The 19276-nt window shown below is 43.8% G+C and overlaps 1 protein-coding gene across 1 annotated transcript in view; it reads right to left on the reverse strand.

Moving 5' to 3' along the window:
• Positions 1-19276, reverse strand: part of MYBBP1A (MYB binding protein 1a) — a 40878-nt gene that overhangs the window by 8530 nt on the left and 13072 nt on the right. Inside the window, exons 19-24 of the mRNA XM_005525871.2 lie at positions 18895-19052; positions 17925-18059; positions 17008-17113; positions 15735-15866; positions 14171-14239; positions 3606-3719 (exon numbers count right to left, since the gene is read on the reverse strand). Of these exons, the coding sequence (XP_005525928.2) occupies positions 3606-3719; positions 14171-14239; positions 15735-15866; positions 17008-17113; positions 17925-18059; positions 18895-19052 (714 nt within the window). The remainder of the gene's footprint in view (positions 1-3605; positions 3720-14170; positions 14240-15734; positions 15867-17007; positions 17114-17924; positions 18060-18894; positions 19053-19276) is intronic.

Below are 19276 nucleotides of genomic sequence, written 5' to 3' on the forward strand. Positions count from 1 at the left end.
AAAACGTGCCTACAGTGACAACCAGGAGAGCTGAAAGATCAAATTGAGAGATGCTGGATAGAGTAAAAAGAGTGTGTGGGCAGTAGCAGCAGAGATCCCTCACCAAAACTGAGTGAGAGGCTCCTGTATGGAATGGGGAACTGGATCTCTCGCGCCCTGCAAGTTCTTCACTGTGTTATTTGGGGCAGGCTAACAAGAGTCAGCACAGATGACCACGGGACAGAGATGTGTCCAACACACAGGGCTGTTCTGAAGCCAAGTTAAAAGACAGATTGTCAGAGGTCAGATTGTCCATGCACAAAAAGGGTCTCTGAGATGTCTCAGGAGACCCAAGTTTGATTCTTGGCTCAGCTCCCAGCCGAGGAGTGTCACCTGTAAAACAGGATGAACGGCTTCAGCAAACCAATCCATTATGTCTTGGGTTTCTGCAAAATACCTTCTCCATTACATCAACAACTCACTGCTTTGAACTTCCTTTGTAAAGCACTTTGAGACCAACTGATAAAGAACAAAGCTCTCCAAGAGGAAGATGTTTCTGTCAATGTTACAGCACAATAGGTGAGCTCTGTCACTTACAACATGAAGCAGCTCTGTTTCTTTATACCATGAACACAACTGAGACGTCCAGACCCCCAGTTAGAACAGACTCCAACAACTGTAGCAGGATTCTGCTTTGTGTGAAGTAACTGTATAGGACTTGAGAGGCCAAAAGTGTGCCAGAGCTGTTTTTCTGCTTCCTCAGCTTTGCAGTGCAGGGCTGTGGATGGCACTTCCTGCCCAAATGACCCAGCAGCACGAGGCAAGAGCACCAACAGCGAGCAGGGCTCTCACACCAACAAGTCAGCTCCAAAGTACCTGATGGGACATGGAGACCTGCCTCACTGACAGTAAGGAGAGGGCAAACATGGATCCCCCACAGCCACGTTTGTTTTATAAGCATGCTTAAACAATTTGGGAACAAATAAGGTCAAGTTAGCTTATGTAAGCACAAGAGCCATTGCCTCGCAGCAGCCAGAGCTGCTATTTCAGGAATCTGTCTCTTCACTTAATGTTCCTGGCCGTTGATTCTCCCTCATCTGCCTCTTAGCTTTGCCTGCATAATTCAGTGATATCCAAGAATGCACTTGTCTCACATTGCTACTCCCCCAGTTCCAGCTCATATCACTGCCTAACCCATCCCAGATTTCCCTGGTGAGGATGCTCCTCAGCAAGGGATCTCAGCAGGTATGCAGTGCAATCCCTGAGGCAAGGCAGGATAAGCAGGCAGACACCAGGAGATAATATCTTGTCTTCTCTGACAGCCTTAAGCCTGCCAGGGCAATCCTGCACCTGGGGAGCTACAGCCTCCTAGCTGCAAATGTGACCCAGGACACAGAGTGTGGCAGAGCCTTCAGGTGACAATCTCCTTGTGAGCAACAGCACCACTGGAATTACAAGAGCACATCAGTTAAGGAGTTGCACACCTCTCCCTGGGTCAAAGAAAGGCACAAAATTCTCAATTATCATTTTTTCCTCTTAAAACAGCTATTTGTGAAGGACAGTGGCAGGAATGGCCAATGACAAATACAGACATTTCAAGCAAAGGCAGGGCAATAAATATCATTTTCCACAGCATCCCACAGCTTTCAGTCCAGGTTCTCATAGGTGAGCACTCACATCTGCCAGCATCTACTCACACACTCACCTCTAAAATCACAGCTGACCTAGAATGGCCCATGGAAACAAGTCTCAGAAGAAAAGGGATGAGACTGAGCTGCAGGAGAAACTCAGAGTTCTTCAAACATCCTCCCAGTCCTCCAGCTAAGCAGGAGCATGTGAGGACAGCAGTGGCAGGAAGGGCTGTTGTTTAGTCCAAGCTCTTCCCAAACAAACTCATCCCACAACTCCAACATTAGGCCTGGAACTTCTACCCAACCTGCAGCTTCTCCATCAGCCAAGCACACAACTTCCACCTGGAGATTCAGGCTAGTAAACTTTCAGCAAGTTATTTTAGTGGTGGAATAGTCCCTTTGACAAATACATACTTTCTACAGATTCTAAATTTGCTCAGTTCCCAAGCTCTGACTTCTACTACAAGAGATTTTTTTACCATTCTTAAAAGAGATCAGTGACACTGTGAATATTGTTTTACTACACCATAGAGCCACTACACATTTTTACACCTCTTACTCAGAGAAGTGAGCATTTCTATACCACCAGAAAGACACAGAATTCCTTCTGCAGCTTTAGAAAGTCTTTCAGCACAAGTGCCAGCTTTTGGCTATGAATCAAAACCATTATGTGGAATATCAAGTCCTTGACCCCTTCTCACCACAGCAATATTTAATGTGCAGCTGCCCCAGCACCACCAGCTGGGTTAAGTGCATGAGGGAAGCAGGAGGAATGGAGACAAAACCCACACATGTATGAACACCAACAGCAGTTTGTAAAAAAGTTATCTCAGGACTTTTTCAGGCCAAAAAGAGAACCAGCAGCTATATGCTACTGCCACTTAACAGTATGGAAAGCCTCCTGCCTGCAGGGTAAACCTTGAAAAACCCAAACAAACTGACAGAATTTCTCAGGAATTTTTCTTTAAACACACATGACCACAGAAGTGAGAGGCACTGAGGAAACTGTAATAGCAAAGCTCATTATAATCTTGGATGGTTTGCAAGTTACTAAACTCTCCCTGACAAGAACAACATAAAGGCACTGTAAATGTTTGTGGTTTCCCAGTGAATCACTGAGTTCTGCATGCATTCAGCTGCTAGAGAGAAACATGGGAATGACCAGGATGGGAGGAGTGGCAGGTTTTATGTAGCTGAGAACCAAAATCATACCTAACTCCACCCATTGGATTCCTGATGTAATCTTTAAATAAAAAGTATTTAATGAAACTGAGGAATTGTAAGCAACATCTTTAAATTCCATGTTTTAAACCTGCTTATATTTTGTCCCTCCTTGACAGAAAGAAACAGATCTAGTTGCTCTGTTTCAATACAGAAAATTATAGAATAGCCTAAATTACCATGTAGCCACCATCTGAGTAAATAAGTAATGAAAGCTACCCTTAGAAAGAGGGCATTATTACAGTTCCATAGAAACTCCAACACTGGAATCTCCCATGTCATCAAATTTTAGTCACCACATCACAACATTAATTTGGCTGCTTGGCTCCCCCCACATCAATCCACAAGAATAAAAGTGAATGGCATTTCCTTCTTCAACCTCCTGTCCCACAGCTCATCTCCCACGTAACAGCTGCACCCAAACACTGTCCTCAGGTACAATTTGCCACTGACTCAGGAGCAATCTCTGTCGCTGTTTCTTATGCAAAAAATATTTTCCAGTGTATTTTAAGGTTTCCCTGATGAACAATATTAGCAAGGGAGTCTGGTCTAGAAGGCCTGCAATGCAACAGAAATCGAAAGTCCAGTGCATCTCAGCTCTACTTTTGTGGCCCTGAAGTTCATTCCAATACAGAACTTGCATGATATACCCTGAAATTAATGTTCACAATACTGTTCCATTCTTTTTTGATCTGTATGAGTGTATTCCCTAAAATTCAAGCTCTGTCTCCCTTTTGGTGTCATCTGTAGTTCAAACATGTTGGAGTTTGTTACCTCTGTCACTTGGCTGATGCTTCTGGCGATCAAGTCCTCCCACTCCTCCTCTGTAACAAAGAGTTGCAGTTCATGAAGTAGCAGAACTCTGTGGAGAAGCAAACAGGCCATGGCCTGAAAGAGAAAGGGGAGAGAAGAGCATGAAATTCCAGGGAAGGTGTTAGCCATGTAAATTCCCTGCTAAAGTAAACAGCTACACACCATCCAGGGGAGGCCAGCTTACAGAAGCTGCATATCCTCACCAAACAAGTCTGTCACAAACTGATTTGGGTTGGAAGGGACCCTAAAAATCATCTCATTCCAAGCCCCTGCCAAGGACCAGAACAGGAACAGAGACACCTTCCACTGTCCCAGGTTGCTCCAAGCCCCAACCAACCTGGCCTTGGACACTGCCAGGGATGGGGCAGCCACAGCTGCTCTGGGCACCCTGTGCCAGGGCCTCACCACCCTCACAGGGAAGAATTTCTTCCTAAAATCCAACCTAAACTTGCCTCCTTCAGCAAAAGGCTGTTTGAAAACACTCTCTAGGTTGTTACAGAGTCACCCCTCAGGACACAGGATGATGGGTTTTGGTTGAATGCACATGAATAAAAGGTCAAAGGGGAGTGGAGGGATCATAACAGTTCTAGATTTAGGCATGAATATCCAACACATGCTTTAGCAGCTGCTCCAAGGGCACCACTGTCAGTCTCCTCAAGTTTTCAGGCAGCACCTTTGAATGACTGCACCCTTTACTGTGCCCTGTCCAATGCACTAGGCACAAATAATAAAAAATAAAAGCTGTCAGGATGGCAAATGCTTTGTTTCAAAAGCATACTAGATGGGAACTGCTGTTCAGAGCAGCACTAGGCCTTGCCCTGGAGTCAAACTTGCTCATTAAGCCTCTACATTAACACAGCAATGAAAAGAATGGCCACTAGAAAACCAACAGTAATCTGAAATCTTCTTACATATCCTTTTCTATTCCAGAATTCCTATTTTAAAGCTTTCTTAGGTACAAAAGAAAAATGCAGCATTAGTCAAAGGCAAAATAGAGAAATGCACAAAATACAGTAATGAGGATTAGTACAAACAGCTTAGAGGACTTACGGGGGAATTTTTTGTAGCAGCATGGAGTTAGTGAGCAAATTCTACTCATATAAAGAAAAAAATGTTGCCTCTAGCTGCCATCACACAGACCAAAATTGAATGCAGTTACAAATATCAAAAATCAGAAGGATTTACAAGAGCTAATCTCATCCAAAGAAAGCAACGGCTGCTGTTCTTTAACCACATACCACAGAAAACAAATGAGCAAAGTTTGTAAAGCTCCTTATGAAAGACATCACTGAGATTAAAAAAGTCTGAGACCTCACACATAAAAGCAACCTGGTGATACCCAACCTGGCCTCCAGGGACCCCTTGGGTCAAACAGAAGCGACCTGAAAAACATGGAGCAGTAGGCTAAAAACTTCTATTGGGTCATTTCTGGGGAGCTATTTACTGAATAATTCAGAGTGAGCAAAGAGAAGAAATCCCTGGAAGTCCTGAGCCAGAGTTGAAGGCAGTCAAACAGAACACATCACAGGTTCAATCAGGTCTGTGTTTCCAAACAACACATTCCAGGCTTCTGGGACAGACAGGATACTGGAACACAGCTTGCCCCCTGTGTCAATATATGATTACCCTAAACTCTTGGAAAATTAAAAGAAGCCATAATTAAGTGAGCCATGAGGACACAAGATAAATCAGCAGCAGAACACAGATTAGCATTCATGAGCTCTGATGTTTTTTTGTTCTTCCTGTAACGTTCAGTTACAGGAGTGAAATGCTGGTGGGGAATACTGGAACTAGTGAGACCAGAGAAAAGAACAGGAATGGACTCTGTGCAATGCAACCAAGCCTCCCTCTCCCACACTGAAAATAATAATCAGAAAATATGCCCATTTTCCTTCTTCTCTTCCCAGTTAAGGATACAGTCACAATTGTAAAAAATAATCTTAAACAATTTGGTTTCTTAACATGACTCTATTTATTTTGGAGCATTTCTACTTTGCTTTTACAAGTTTCTCACTCTAAACATCAGAGCAAGAATTGTTCTTTTGTTAAGAAATCAAAGCAAAGACTCTTGCAGGATATCCCAGTATCTGAGACTCAAAGAAACATGACCAAGAAATCTCTCAGGAAATCATCTGGGACTCTCCTTTCTCTCAGCTCTGGCCTTCCTCTTGAAAAGAACCCCAAAACAACACATCCCCAAAGCTTTAATTTTATCAATTTCTATTTAACTTTATTTATTATTTATATATTGTAGTATTGAACACCAAGAGGCCCCTCTGACACTTCAAGGTACTCACACACATTGGTAAGACCAAGACCAAAACTAAAATTGTCCCCCCAGTTGCCTCACCCTCACTGCTCCTCCCAATATTTTCCAAGCCAGTTGTCTCCTCTGCGTTAACAAATCCTCAATTCGGAAGAGACTTGCAATAGGATTTTCTTGAGGCAATTCAGAAGGCAGCTACAGCATAATGCAGCCTATTTAAGGAGACTTTGCTGAAGTCTAATTTAATAATTTAGGAGATTTAAGAGCAGCACACATTTAAAAAAAGCCCATGTTGCCTAGGCACTGTGTGCTTTTAGCTGCTGTCCCTGCTACACTAGACCAGGCTTGATGTTGCAAGAACAAAGGTTTTCATCTTTTGAGAACATTTATCAGCAGATAAATGAGAAATTAGAATTCCAATTCACTCAAACATCAACCACTTAAGTTGAGTTTTCATGCAGTATAAGAAAAAGATACTCACACATCAGTAAAATTGTTAGCTTGGAATATTGAAATAAAAAGCAATGCTAAGCAAAAAAAAAAAAAATTAAAAAAAAAATTTAAAAAATTGGAAATTGTACTGGGTTGAACTTTGAAGATTCATTGTTTTTGGAAGCTCACCAGCAGACCTCTTTTCATTTTGCAGAATCTACTGAGAGAGGCATGATGACAAGACAGAGGGCACAGTACCCTTGGGAAGAGGGACAGGGCTGGAAACCCTGTTCTGTGCAGAGGCTGCTGAGAAATCCTGCAGAGCTACCTGAACTCCTTCCCTGTGCTTCAACTTCTGCAGAGTGGCATTTTAATATGTGCCAAGGGAAAGCAGAAAGAGAAGCAGCCAAACCCCATTACTCCCACACCCCCATACTACAGCAAAAATGGACCTGCCACTTAGTACACAAACACTTGGGGACATCCTTGTCAGTGAGCAGAGCCCAGACTGGCATTTCATTTCATGCTGTAGAAGCCCTAATCTTTTTTCATTTGCCAACAAAACACCCTTCCAACACACCTCCTAGTACTCCCACACCAAGATCCCATAGCTCACAGTAAACAGAACATAAATCATCCCCCAGAACTTCAACAGGATTCTATCCTGATTTTTTTTTTATATTTTGCAATATTAATATATCTTGAGTCCATATGACTGAGAGTCACTAATTTTATCACACCACAGCCACTTCTTCCCCTCCATTATTAAATACATGGCAATGACCCTGTCTCCAAGCAAACTTCTCCCATTTGCTCTACACAAACACCTACTCCTCAAACTGTTGGAGGGGCTGTGTTTGGGAGGCTGAGCAAAACACACTTGGGTGGTTCAATCTCTTTTTAAAAACTATCAACTCACCTTTTTAAAACTATCAACTCCCCATGTGTCAGATGGCAAGTTTAATTTAGTAGGCTAGGAAATTACTCAGAGATGGAAAATCACTGCAATATGGTTTAGATCTAACTCATCAAGTCCATCCTACACACAGGGCTGGAGCACCTCCTTCTTTGGACAGCTCTTACCAGCTGCTGTGTCTACAGCAAGAATTAAAGTTTATGTGACCTTTTAATTTTCTTATTTCTTCCCAGCAACAGATAAGAATGTTTCCTTCATTACTGAGGATTTGCTACATGATCATCAACACAGTCATCTAAACAGTAGTGAGCAGAATAAATACAGCCTAGACCTCCAGAATCACAATAAAGAGACAAACAGAAGCTTTTTCATGTTCTGCTTGTGCTACACTGAGTATGGTGGAATATAAAGATAACAGGACAGTGTCTCTGTGCCAGTCAATTAATGCCTGGTATCACTATGGATTTGTTTGTGGGCAATGCAGACAACTGTCTGCTAGACACTTCTGGCAAAAGACAGAGAGGCCATTAGAAGGCACAAAGAAGTACAACTACAACAACAAAAAAACCTGTGTGAAGGAAAAATAAACAAATAAACAGCTCACAACATGCATGATGCTCCCAAGAGACCCTGCAGGTTCAGTGACAGGAGTCCCACATTCAACTGCACACCCAGTTCTCAATACAAATACAAGTGAGAACTCATGCCATGGGATTTCAAGCACTCAGCTTTAAATGCAGGCAGGAGGACCTGAAAAATTTAAACAGACCTTTTCAAATTTTCAACCATCTCACAGAAGTAAGAGAGAAACACAGCTTAGAAAGCAGTTCCTCTGGGAGATGTGTTTTGCTGTGGCATCAGACACATTTCCAAAGAACATCAGAGACTATTTACAGATGCTGTCAATGTCCTCTTGCTCACCGAAGGAAAATGTTTTTTCTGTGCAATCCTAGTGCAAGAAACACTCGAAAATGAAAGGTTGGGATGCAATAATGCACAACCATGCTAAAGGTCTGGGAACTAAAAATCTCCACACAAAAATGTAGAGCACTCTGGCTCTGACCCAGCAAAGCATTTAAGCATTCAACTGCTTTCCCTTCAACTTCAGTGGACAGTTTACATGTCTAGAGCTAGTTCATGGCACAGGGGGCTTTGCTGGCTCGTGATGAAATAGATCAAAAACCCCCAAGAGCCCACCCATAGTTCAGCTTCACCTTGCAAAACACAGACTCTCCTTGACCACCACCTTACACAAAACAAAAACAGGAACAGGACACTGACTGGAGCCAAAGCAAGTCAGTTTGACTGAGATTTTCCAGCTGCAAATGATTTCTTTTTACTGAGGAGAGGGCACATACTGAACCAAGGAAGATGAAAAGGATGGATTGGACAGGCAACAGCTTCTCCAGCACTGCATCCCTTGGATCTCACTGCCTGTGGACAATTCATCTTCTGAAGGTTTGTCCACCAGTGACACCTCTACAGAGGACACAGGCACAGGGTGTCTGACCTGTGCCAAGGGACAGAGGATGCTCTGGAGGAAGGGAGCCTTTCTCTCATGGCCTATTGCCCAGCTGCCTGCCCAGTGCTCATTCCTGATGCAAACAGCTGAACTGGTGCTAGTTCTTATCCGGGGAAGTTTATTTTGCTTCATTTTTAGTAACAGCTTATGCAAAATGTTCCATAACAAGCTCTTCCTCTATTACCTGCTGGCAGCTATCTGTGAGCACACAGGCAGGGCACGGTGCATTAATGTGGGGATCCATTCCTCTCCCCCAGCATGAAGTGAAATACTCACAAACACTCACACAGAGGGGTGCTGGCTTCTGAGGTTTTGCAGCACTTTTATTGCTCTTGCTGTATTAAAGTTTAATTAATTTTTAACTTAGATATTTACAGAGAACATAAACTGTTCAGAAGGACAACTGTCAACTAGCCAAGACCTCTTTGGCAGGACTTTGGGATTATATTTTTCTTTCTGGTGATGGCAGCTCTGGCACAGACTTGCTTCAGTTCAGTAAAATTATGTCTATGTATGTCTGATCCCTTTGGGGAGACTGCCAAAGTATGAAGATTAATTAGCAACTTACCTAAAATACACTCTCTTAGATAGATCTTAAAGGGTTCCTTGTCACAGACAGCTTTATAAAAACATGTTCTGAAATACCAATGAATCTCTATGACATAAAATGACATTTTGAACTCTGTCTCAGTGCCCATTCTCGTTTCCACACTAAGTAAAATTACTTTTATTAGTTTCATGACAGCTCTGCACTTACATCAGCTCTGCAGAGTTCCAGCCAAATCACAGAAAATAAACTCACTTGATGGACAAATACAGCCTCATTATCCAGCTTCCAGCTACTGTAACATCCTCAATCAATATAGCTTTGAATGTAAATAAGAAGGCAGGAATGTATTCAAATTGATGTGTGACCACAGTGCAAAAGTAATTGCAGAGGCTCTTAGCAATTGTGTTGATGTGTACACTCCCAGTGCCTTTCCCAAAGGAACAGTGGATGGATATGAAACCATTTCTATAAATCCACAGAAAAAATTTCAGATTAGAAGAGATTTTAAGTGTCTGTCATGAGCCAGATGGAGACAACACCTTACTCCTGGCAGTAGTAATGTTTCATTTATTAGTGTTCATTTCCAAACTGGTTCCAATGCTGCTGGCCAACAAGCTGGACTTCTCAGGGAAAAGCACAGCTGCTCCAGGCCAGGCTTCCAGAGAGGCTGTGCTTCAGCCTGTTTCCAGCTGGGAGCTGGCAGGTGCCCTTGCCTGCAGGAGCCTGCAGCAGCAGCACACCTGGGTACTGCAACACAATGAGCCACATGTTTTCCCTCTTCATCTGATCCTCACTCTCACAGAGAGAGTTTTTAGGGTAGAAACAGTTCATGGACTCATCCAGTCCTCATACATGGGAAGGGGAGGATACTGCAGTGAGAACCTCACCACAATAACGAGAGCAGCACTGAGGGGTTTGTGCTGCAACAGCATCAGCCCAGGGATAGCCCAGGACTGCACAATTACAGAATTAGATGTTACTGTAGCTCTGCTCATCAGACCAATACAGCTAAAAATAAACCAGGAAGACATTCCTCACCTAAGGCTCAGGAGGATTCTGGTATGTAGCTGAGTCATGCAATAATCATTAAATTAAACACATCCTGATCCTTGGTTTATGCTCCATCAGCACAAACTAAAAAACCAAGCTTTTGTGCATACTGAAAAAGCAACACTACGCCCACTGAAACAGGCACAAGGAAGTAATCTGAAGGTCAAGGTCTCCTGGAAAGCAACTGCAGCAGTAAGAATGAATTGTCCTAAGAAAGGAGGAAGTGAGGACTAGCTCACACACATTCTTCTCCAAACAGAATTTGAGAGAATATGTTTAGTGCTTGTGGAAGATCAGGCTGACAGGAACATCCTTCATCCATGAAACAGCACAAGCCTCTTCCATCCTGTCAGTACCACACACATTCTGCTGGCTAATTGCACTTGCCAGTGAGATCATGTGTGCCAGACACTTATTACAATTCACTAGCACCAGGACAACTCAAAGGGACAAGGCAAGCTCCACTTGTGATGGCTTATCATCTTCCCATAGCAGTTATCACTGGGTCTCTCTCCCCAGCTGCCATTTGTACCTGAGCTGCTCGGAGCACCGGGGTGTGACAGCACCTGGTTACTGCACTCCAGGAATGGAACTTTACTCTGGTGTAAGCACCTTGTCTGTAAGGGAAAGTTCTCAGATCTGCCTGGATCTACCAAAAGATTGTGATGTGAGCACTGGCCCCATCCTCCTACCACTAAAAACATTTCTGCAAGGACAAGGTCACACTGTGACTGATTCTTTGGACCTCAGTCCACAGAACTGCATTCAACAACTTAGATTACACTGCACTACAAAGTCATTCTTTACCTCTTTCTTCCTTTTTAACTTGTAGCACTTCTCCCACACTAAAGGTCCTCTTGAAAAGCTTCACAGTTGCTGCCTGCAATCAAGTGATTTTGTACAGTTTCTAGTCACTTCTTTCTACAACAGAGAGCACTACAAGGATACATGGCAGGGATGAGGCAGGCCATAATCTGAGAAGACAGTACAGCCTTAAATTACATGTTGTTTTAATGTACATATGGGATGGCAAGGATCAACAAAAGTTTGTGAAAGAGATCCCAACTGCTACTGTAGAAAAAAAAAACCAAAATAAAAAAGCCCACAAACTGTCAGGGTGTGACACTGATAGCTCAGTTCTTTTCCTCAGGACCAACATTAACGAGACTGGTTTTGTGTTTGGGCTGTTACTCTTCCTTATCTACATTACATATTTACAGACAGTGAGGAGTATGTACACTAGCTTAACATGCTACAAAATGGAGAGCTAAGTATCTCTCCAAGGTCTTTTAAGTGTCAACATGCCCAATAATGAAATGCCAAGTAACTTATTTTCATTTGTAGCCCAATAACCAAACACCTGTGTCCTGCAATATGAATTCTTCCACCCAATCCCCTAATGTTACCCAAAAAATCCTAGAAGAAGGAGAAAGGGACAACACCCTAAATCTTCTATGTTGTCTCTTATTCAATAATATAGCTTAAACCCCAAACTCTAACTTTCTCACCCAGTGACCTAATATAATTCTATCTAACTTACACACTCACACATTCTCAGTTTCTTCTTAGTTTTAGGAGCTTTCTCCATGGTTTCAGGTTAAACTCAGTGTTCTCTTGAGAGTCAGAGCCTGTCAGCACACATACAGGGATATTCTCTGTGCCTCTGACTCCAACAACAAACAAAACAAAACAAAATCTCAAACCCCACCAGATTTCTCAGTTCAATAAATGAGTGACAACCAAACACTATTTTTTTAAAAACCTGAAGCACTTTAACTTTCACACAGGCATGTTTGGGATTTCAACTTCCCACTTGAAGAAAGGCAGAGTTTGAAAACAGGCCAGCCAATATCACTGAGCATTCAGAGCACCAGCTGCCACAGGCACAACACACTTGAAGTAGCAGAGCACAAGTCACAGAGTCCTGCAGCCAGTGTGGTCTCACAATGGGTGAGAAGTCCAGCTGAGAAGCATGAACTGCCTGGAACAAGGTATTTTTGCAGATCCACTGTCACACACATCTTGTATCTTTGATATCCACAACAATCTCCTCTAACAAGAGGAGTGACAGAACAGAAATCAAGCCTCCAGTCCCTGTGACTAAGCTGGTTTAATGATTAGAAGCCAATATTCAGGGCTAAAAGTAGAAGACCATCCCACTTGTCCCTCAGTCATCAGGGCTTGCCAAATTCAGAGTATCATGAGATCTTTGGTGTTTTCAGGACTCTTGAGTTAGTACAGCTCTTTTGGAAGCTGAGTCCTTCCACCTCATTTTCCCAGAGGCTGCCAGGGAGAAGTTACCCCACTGCTTTAACCCACATCACTTTGCCATATACACCCACCTAGCTTGACTTCTACCCTACCCACAAGGATAGCACCAAAACACATTTGCATTGAGAATCAGTGGGAAAACTGAACTGAAATTGAACTGAAATTGGACATTTGATGCTGGGAAGCCAGAATTCCTGAAAAGGAAGCACGGTGTAAAACATGTAAAGCTGCAACTCCAAGCTCCACAGGCTTTCCAGAGCTCACTCTCCATGTGCCTTTGTTTGAACAGCAGTATATCCATGTTCTGTACCCAGCTCCCACACACTCCACATGTCCTCCCCTACTCCTCCCACCCACAGGCAAACAGGCTCTGCAAACAAAGCTCCAGCAGCTTTGTGGAAGCCCTGGTAGAAGGACAATGCTATTCCCTGTGGAGAAGCAAAGATACCCACATAAAGGAGCTGTCTGCTTGGGATGCTGTTCTGGTCTCTTGAGGATGGGATCAAGTGTGTGACTTACAATTAATTTGTTATTTGTGTTCTTATCCTTATTACCATCCACTGAAATTATTAATAGCTCAATTCACTTTTTTTTTTTTTTTTTTTAGTTTTTTAGTTTTTTTTATTTTTGGTCTTTAAATCAAAGCAATTTCTGTTGGGTAAAACAGTCTGAACTGCAATTTACACTGACAATACAAAGCAGCCCTACCATAAACACATACCTACCCCTTCACATTCCCTCCAATGATCAGAAACAATAAAACAGCTATTTATGAAACAGAAAGATCAATCTAGGATGCACTTCTGCAGGGGACAGACACAGGGTACAGCTGGGGGGTGGGAAAGTTTGAGACAGTGCTACTGGCCTAGAGGGGTTTTAGTTATTAACTGTGTGGAAGGCCCCCCCACTACAGTGAAAACCCAGACAGGCCTCATTCCCTGCTCCAGCAACACTGAGCTGTGCACTCACCCTGCAAAGTTTTATTGATAAGGCTCCACTAATTTTGTGTTAGTCAGGCACAGGCAACCAACCATCAAAAATCAGATCTGTGGTACAGGTGGTTTTAAATTCAATACAGCAGCACACAGAGTGCAAAATGCAGGACAGCTAGCAAGGCAGAGAACAGACTCAAGAACCCAACCTCGAGGCAGCATGAGGAGGGACTACAGCACACTCCATTAATACTGAGGAGCATCTTACCAAGAAGGAACTAATCAAGGAATAAGCAAATGGAGTCAATCCCTACCACAATCAGTCCTCAACCCTGAAAGCTGCAGGCAGTTTTTAAAGGAGATGCTACCAAAGAACCCCCATGCTTGTGGATATACTGTGCGGCACTTCCAGTTTCACACACCTGAAGCAGCAAGGCAGTATTTGCAAAAGCTCTGCCCCCCCAGAAGCCACTTCCACAATTGGGCAGCCCTAAAAGCATATTTTAAATGTATTAAAAATCATCTGAGCTGCCATGTTCAAGTGATTTCTCTGTTGTACAGCTTTGTTTGTTTACTTTGATTCTTACCTGCTGATGTTGCCTGGCTGCTGCTGTGATAAACTCAACAAGAGTATCTACTAATGGCTTGCACATGATCTGTAACAAAGAAAGACACAGTATCTTATTAGTGGTTTGCTGACAGACAGGTTTGTTTTTCAAGCAAAACAGTCTATATTTTACACAGCCTCTTCAGCAAGAAGAAAATGACACAAGAAAGAAATATCCAGGAATCAGCAACAGTTTATTTGAAAATGAACAGCTTTGTTCGCACCAGCTAGGAGTGAAATCTTGATCACAACAAAAAGCAGCAGCAAAACTCTTCACCTCTCTTCACCTGGAAAAGTCAGGCAAGCATTTTTCACCCTCTGTGAAAACTAAAGTCTGCATCTGGCTGACACTTTCTGTAGTGTCAATTCACTTTGTGCAGAGCCCCAGTCCCAGGCAAAGAACATGCTGAGTTGTAGCCAGGTGTGGTTTGGTCTCTTCTCCCAGGGAACAAATGACAGAACAAAAGGAAAGGACCTAAAGTTGCATCAGGGGAGGTTTACATTACATATAAAGAAAAATCTCTTCACTGAAAGGGTTGTCAGGCACTGGCACAGGCTTCTCAGGGAATTGGTTGAGTCACCATCCCTGGAGGTATTTAGAAATGTGGATGTGGTGATTTTAAAAGACAATTCTACAAGGAACAGTCAAGTGGAATCCAAAGGCTTTAGAAATCTGCAGATGGGATCTTAAGTGCTGCCCATGTGGGCAACACACAAACCTGCTCTCTCTCCATTTCTCAAACTTATGTACGAGGCATTGAGGCTGGTGTCCTAAGAAACCTGGCAAGCAGAGGAATTCTCTCCTGGATGGAGCCCTCAGAGCATCCTCCCCCCGTTACACAAGCCTACATCTCCTCCCACCCTTACATCAGACATCAGTTCTAAAAGGTTTTGAGAAAGGGGCTTCTGGCAGCTTTCTCTAGCTTGCTCTGGCCTAAAAACCCCTGAAGAATTGTATGACTTTCAGGCCCATGGCCTGTTTCTTAAAATCTGGCTGTCCTCATAGGGGAGACCAGCCTCAGGCATAGGTCAAGCTCATAGTACCTCAAACATTTCAGACACTTGCACTATCTGAACATCAGGCTTGGAGATTAGATTCCAATTAGACTTTACACTCCTCAGCCTTCTTGGAAGAAAACTGAGAAACTAAGCATGCAGTTGGAGCAGAGCTGGACAGGAGCTACACTGGTTGTTCAAACAAGGTGAGCTGTTTTGCCTTAGTGCAAACCTTGCTCATCCATGTTGTCTTGAATACTGGTAAAAAATTAGAGCTTCTTAGGCTATGTTTTGAAGAGCAGCCTGCTGCTCACCTGCTTTCTGCATGCAGTTTCCCAGTCCAAACCATAAATAAGATCCTGGCCTCCTGCAGTGTTGCTATAAAAACTGAGTGTGAGAGTCTGAGCAGGTGAAGATCCAAAGAAACCTCTCAGCAATTTCAGAAGTTTGCAATAGAGCAGAGAAGTTTCTCTCCCTACTCTCCCAGAATTGTAATCATTCTTTGGAGCCAGCAGAAGACAGCATAGCACACAGTCAGCAGCACTTACTGGGAAGCGTTTGAAGAGATCATGGAACATGGAGCATGTAAGGGGACTGTTCCGTTTACTGAGGAACTGGGTCAGTGCCTGCTGGTAGATAACAGCCACCTCCTTCACATTCAAACAACCTGGGTCCAAATGCTGTAGGGAAGAAAACAGAACAAAAGCATTTCCAGTGAAACACAAGAATGAATCACTAACAATGAATAAATTAATTTTCATCAGTTCTAAGAGGTTTTTCCAGCAATTAGTTGTGCTTGAGATATGACACAGAATCATGAAGAAAACAGACAAGTGAGCCCCAAATGTGCTCTCCCAGGCATATGATGTCACTGAAGGGCAGCACAGCTTCCCAGTAGGACTACACACACTCCATGTAGTGTGGGGTCTGTGCTGTAGGTTTGTGGTTGGCACATCTAGCACAAGAGCTCACAGAGCACTGCAAGCCCATGGTGCAGTAGCTGGGCTGTGCACATGGTTCTCAGCTGAAGAGCTACTTGTAGCTGCAGATTTTAGTGTATGTACATATCTGTATCTACATACACTTAGCACCTATGTCCAGGACTCCAAGGTACTCATCAGACAAGCCCTAGCACTGATCAGGGATCCAGCAATCCCGAAACTGTGTCCATGCTCCAATATCCCCCTCTGGTGGGGAACAAGAATCCCAGACACACAGCAACTAAGTTTCTGGTGGAGGTGACTGGACTGGGCTGCCCAATACAAAGGCCTCACTCTGAGGCCTGTGAAATACAGCAGAGACAGACAGCAGGTGAAAGGGGATCAGACTAAGGGTCTCCTAGTAATTGACATCTGTAGCACAATCAGATGAAGTTTCCCTCCTGAAATCAGGGCTGCTCCACACACTCTTCACCCTTCACCTGAGCCCAAACCTCCAGGGAATAGGAGTTTACTCTCATCCACCACTGTTCTGTGTCTTCCTGCTCCTCAGCATCCTCTAGAAAAAAACTCAAGAGTGACTGCCAGGAGTTTAATGGAAAAAACAGCAGATCAGGGAGGAGAACAGTGCAGATACACAGGAGGCTTCTGTGGACATCAACCCAAATCCACTGAATCAGCAGCTCCTGTGCCTATGGACAAGCAGGTACTGAAAGGCAGGAGGGCCAGAGGGAAGGGGAACTTTTCAGTGTTATGGGAATCATGTAGACAGGTACCTGCAAGCAGCAGGCCCAGTGACAATGAACAAGGAAGGCCCACTCAGCAGAACCAGGAAATGCAGCGTTCCTGGCAAAAAACACACAGCAGCAGCCTCATCTCTTACCTGACTTGCCTGCTGCGTTCTGATGTCACTCTGTTTCTTGGGCTTAGGGGGAGGAAGAGTTGATGACGTGTTTCCTTTCAACACCTTGAGCAGGTATAATGAGGCACTATAAAAGGAAAAGGAGGAGAGCATGCAGACCTCTGTGCTTCTGGAAAATGCAGTATTTACTGGGCACTGCCCCACTGAGGGCTGCCACTGCTGGGAAGCTGTCAGGGAGCCATGCAGCATACACAGGCAGCCCCGTGTTGCCAGGAGTACCACGGTTCCTGCACAGCCATGGGGGAGATGTGCTGCAGAGCCAAAAATGTCTGATGGCACTGGGTTGACCATGCAACAAGGTACCCACTGCACACACAGCCGAGTGTGAAAGTCCTTGTGAAACTGGCTGCATGTCACAAGACAGCCTGCTGGTAAATGGCACTCCTATTTACACCACAGAACAGCAAGATCACTCATCTTTCTAACAAATACTTATCTGGCTTATCCTAATTTTCCTGTATTCTACAGCAAAGGAGAAAATACTGGCAAGTACAGTCAGGACTCAATCAATATTGCCCTCATTCTGCTATCATGGAGACAGTAAACACTGCATTTAAAGAACAATCATCACAGGTTGACTAGGAATTGCACTCAATCCCCACTGAATCACACACACTGCATTACTCCCTGAGGAAGCCTCAAGAAAGTACTTCCCACCAGCAGCAGCAACTCTGTACCAGACCATTTCTGTATCACAGAAGCTATAAAAGACAATCACCAAAAAACAGACATGTTTGAAAATGCTTCAGACTGCCAGGACTGACTAGTCCTTATGTAAGACACAGATGCTGGTATCAAACCTTCTGCAAGGCTCTTGCTTCTCAGACCTCTTAACACACAACATCATCAGATCTCACAGCATCAGTATGAACACTCACCTGAAGTAATAGAGAGCCACTGCAGAGTCGGTGTGCTTGCAGGCTTTCTTGACAAGTCTCTGCACTAAAGCATGCACATCTTCTTGCAGGGAGGCCACGCTCTTGCAGTACTGCTTATTGCGGCACAGCGAGTTCCTGCACAGCATTAAAACAAAGCCGAAGCCATTACCTACAGAGAGCTCTGGAGAACAGATGGCCAGGAACACTTACCACTTTATCAGGGTGAGAGAGAACAAAACCACAACACAGTGAGTGGTAACAAACAGTGCTAGCTGTGGGCAGTACATGGCTGTGGCAAGAAGGGTGAGGACACTTAACACTCTTCACCTTCAAGCACAAATTTAGGCATCAGAGCTGAGTTTTCTTCAGAGCTCCCACAAAGGGGACTGACTGCCTCAAACCTTGTTACTTACACAACTGGGGTGAGAGAGCAGCACTGAAAATGCTTTAGAGAGTGCTGAGGATGTCAAGAAATGGTGCACAGAGGACACATGTGACACAGCATGCATTATGTCTGTCTAGCCGGTATCATCCCTCACTTCTGGCCCTGAACAGAGAATTTGCACTGTGCCTGTCTCAGAAATAACTTGTTGAGAGTTTGTTCCAGCCACAGCAGCAACTCTGTACACCTTGGGAGTTGTTGCATGGTCTGACTCAGAGTCAGAGGCCCATGGAGATATTCAGTGACATGACTCCGCACCTGCAATATATGTTTGTTCTTGAGGCTTCCACCTGCAAACAGGTTTGACACTTCAAGTCCTTCAGCCTAGAAAATTCAGATCCTAATTCCTTTCCTGCAGGTTATGACTAAGCACTGTGTATGTGTGTGGTGCTAGTAATCTAACCTACACAATCTCTAAGCATAGCAATTGCCTTCAACCTTAGAACGACCAGCTCCTGGTGTTCAACCAATTCCACAGCTGTTTATCAAAAGCCATTGTCTATTATCTGGAGGTCTAAAGACACTTACTTGAAGATACTGGCTGTTTTCTGGAGGAAGTCAACCTCCTGCTTGTCAGAGTCTGAGCTCATGCACTGTTCAATCAGCTGAAGCAGGGGCTCAATGATATCGAACACCAAGGGGTTCTCTGCTTGCTTAACCAGGAACACGTCAATCAGATCCAACACCTGCAAACACAGTTATCGATGTGAGGAGTACAGCAGACAGGGAAACAAGATGGATTTACCCAGAGCTCCTACCAGTAGTCTGTGGAGAAGCTGGAGGGGGCTGAAAAAAATTATTTACAGCTGAGATGTGTACACATTCTGGTATCATTTCTACTGTTAGGGCACTGGAAAGTGAAAATTAAAATTTGAAACTCAAGATTAAGAGTTGTCTGTTGGTGCCAACT

The sequence above is a fragment of the Pseudopodoces humilis genome, chromosome 23 (assembly GCF_049639895.1).
Source record: "Pseudopodoces humilis isolate 2021_Gansu_Grassland_sample_001 chromosome 23, ASM4963989v1, whole genome shotgun sequence".
Lineage (NCBI taxonomy): Eukaryota > Metazoa > Chordata > Aves > Passeriformes > Paridae > Pseudopodoces > Pseudopodoces humilis.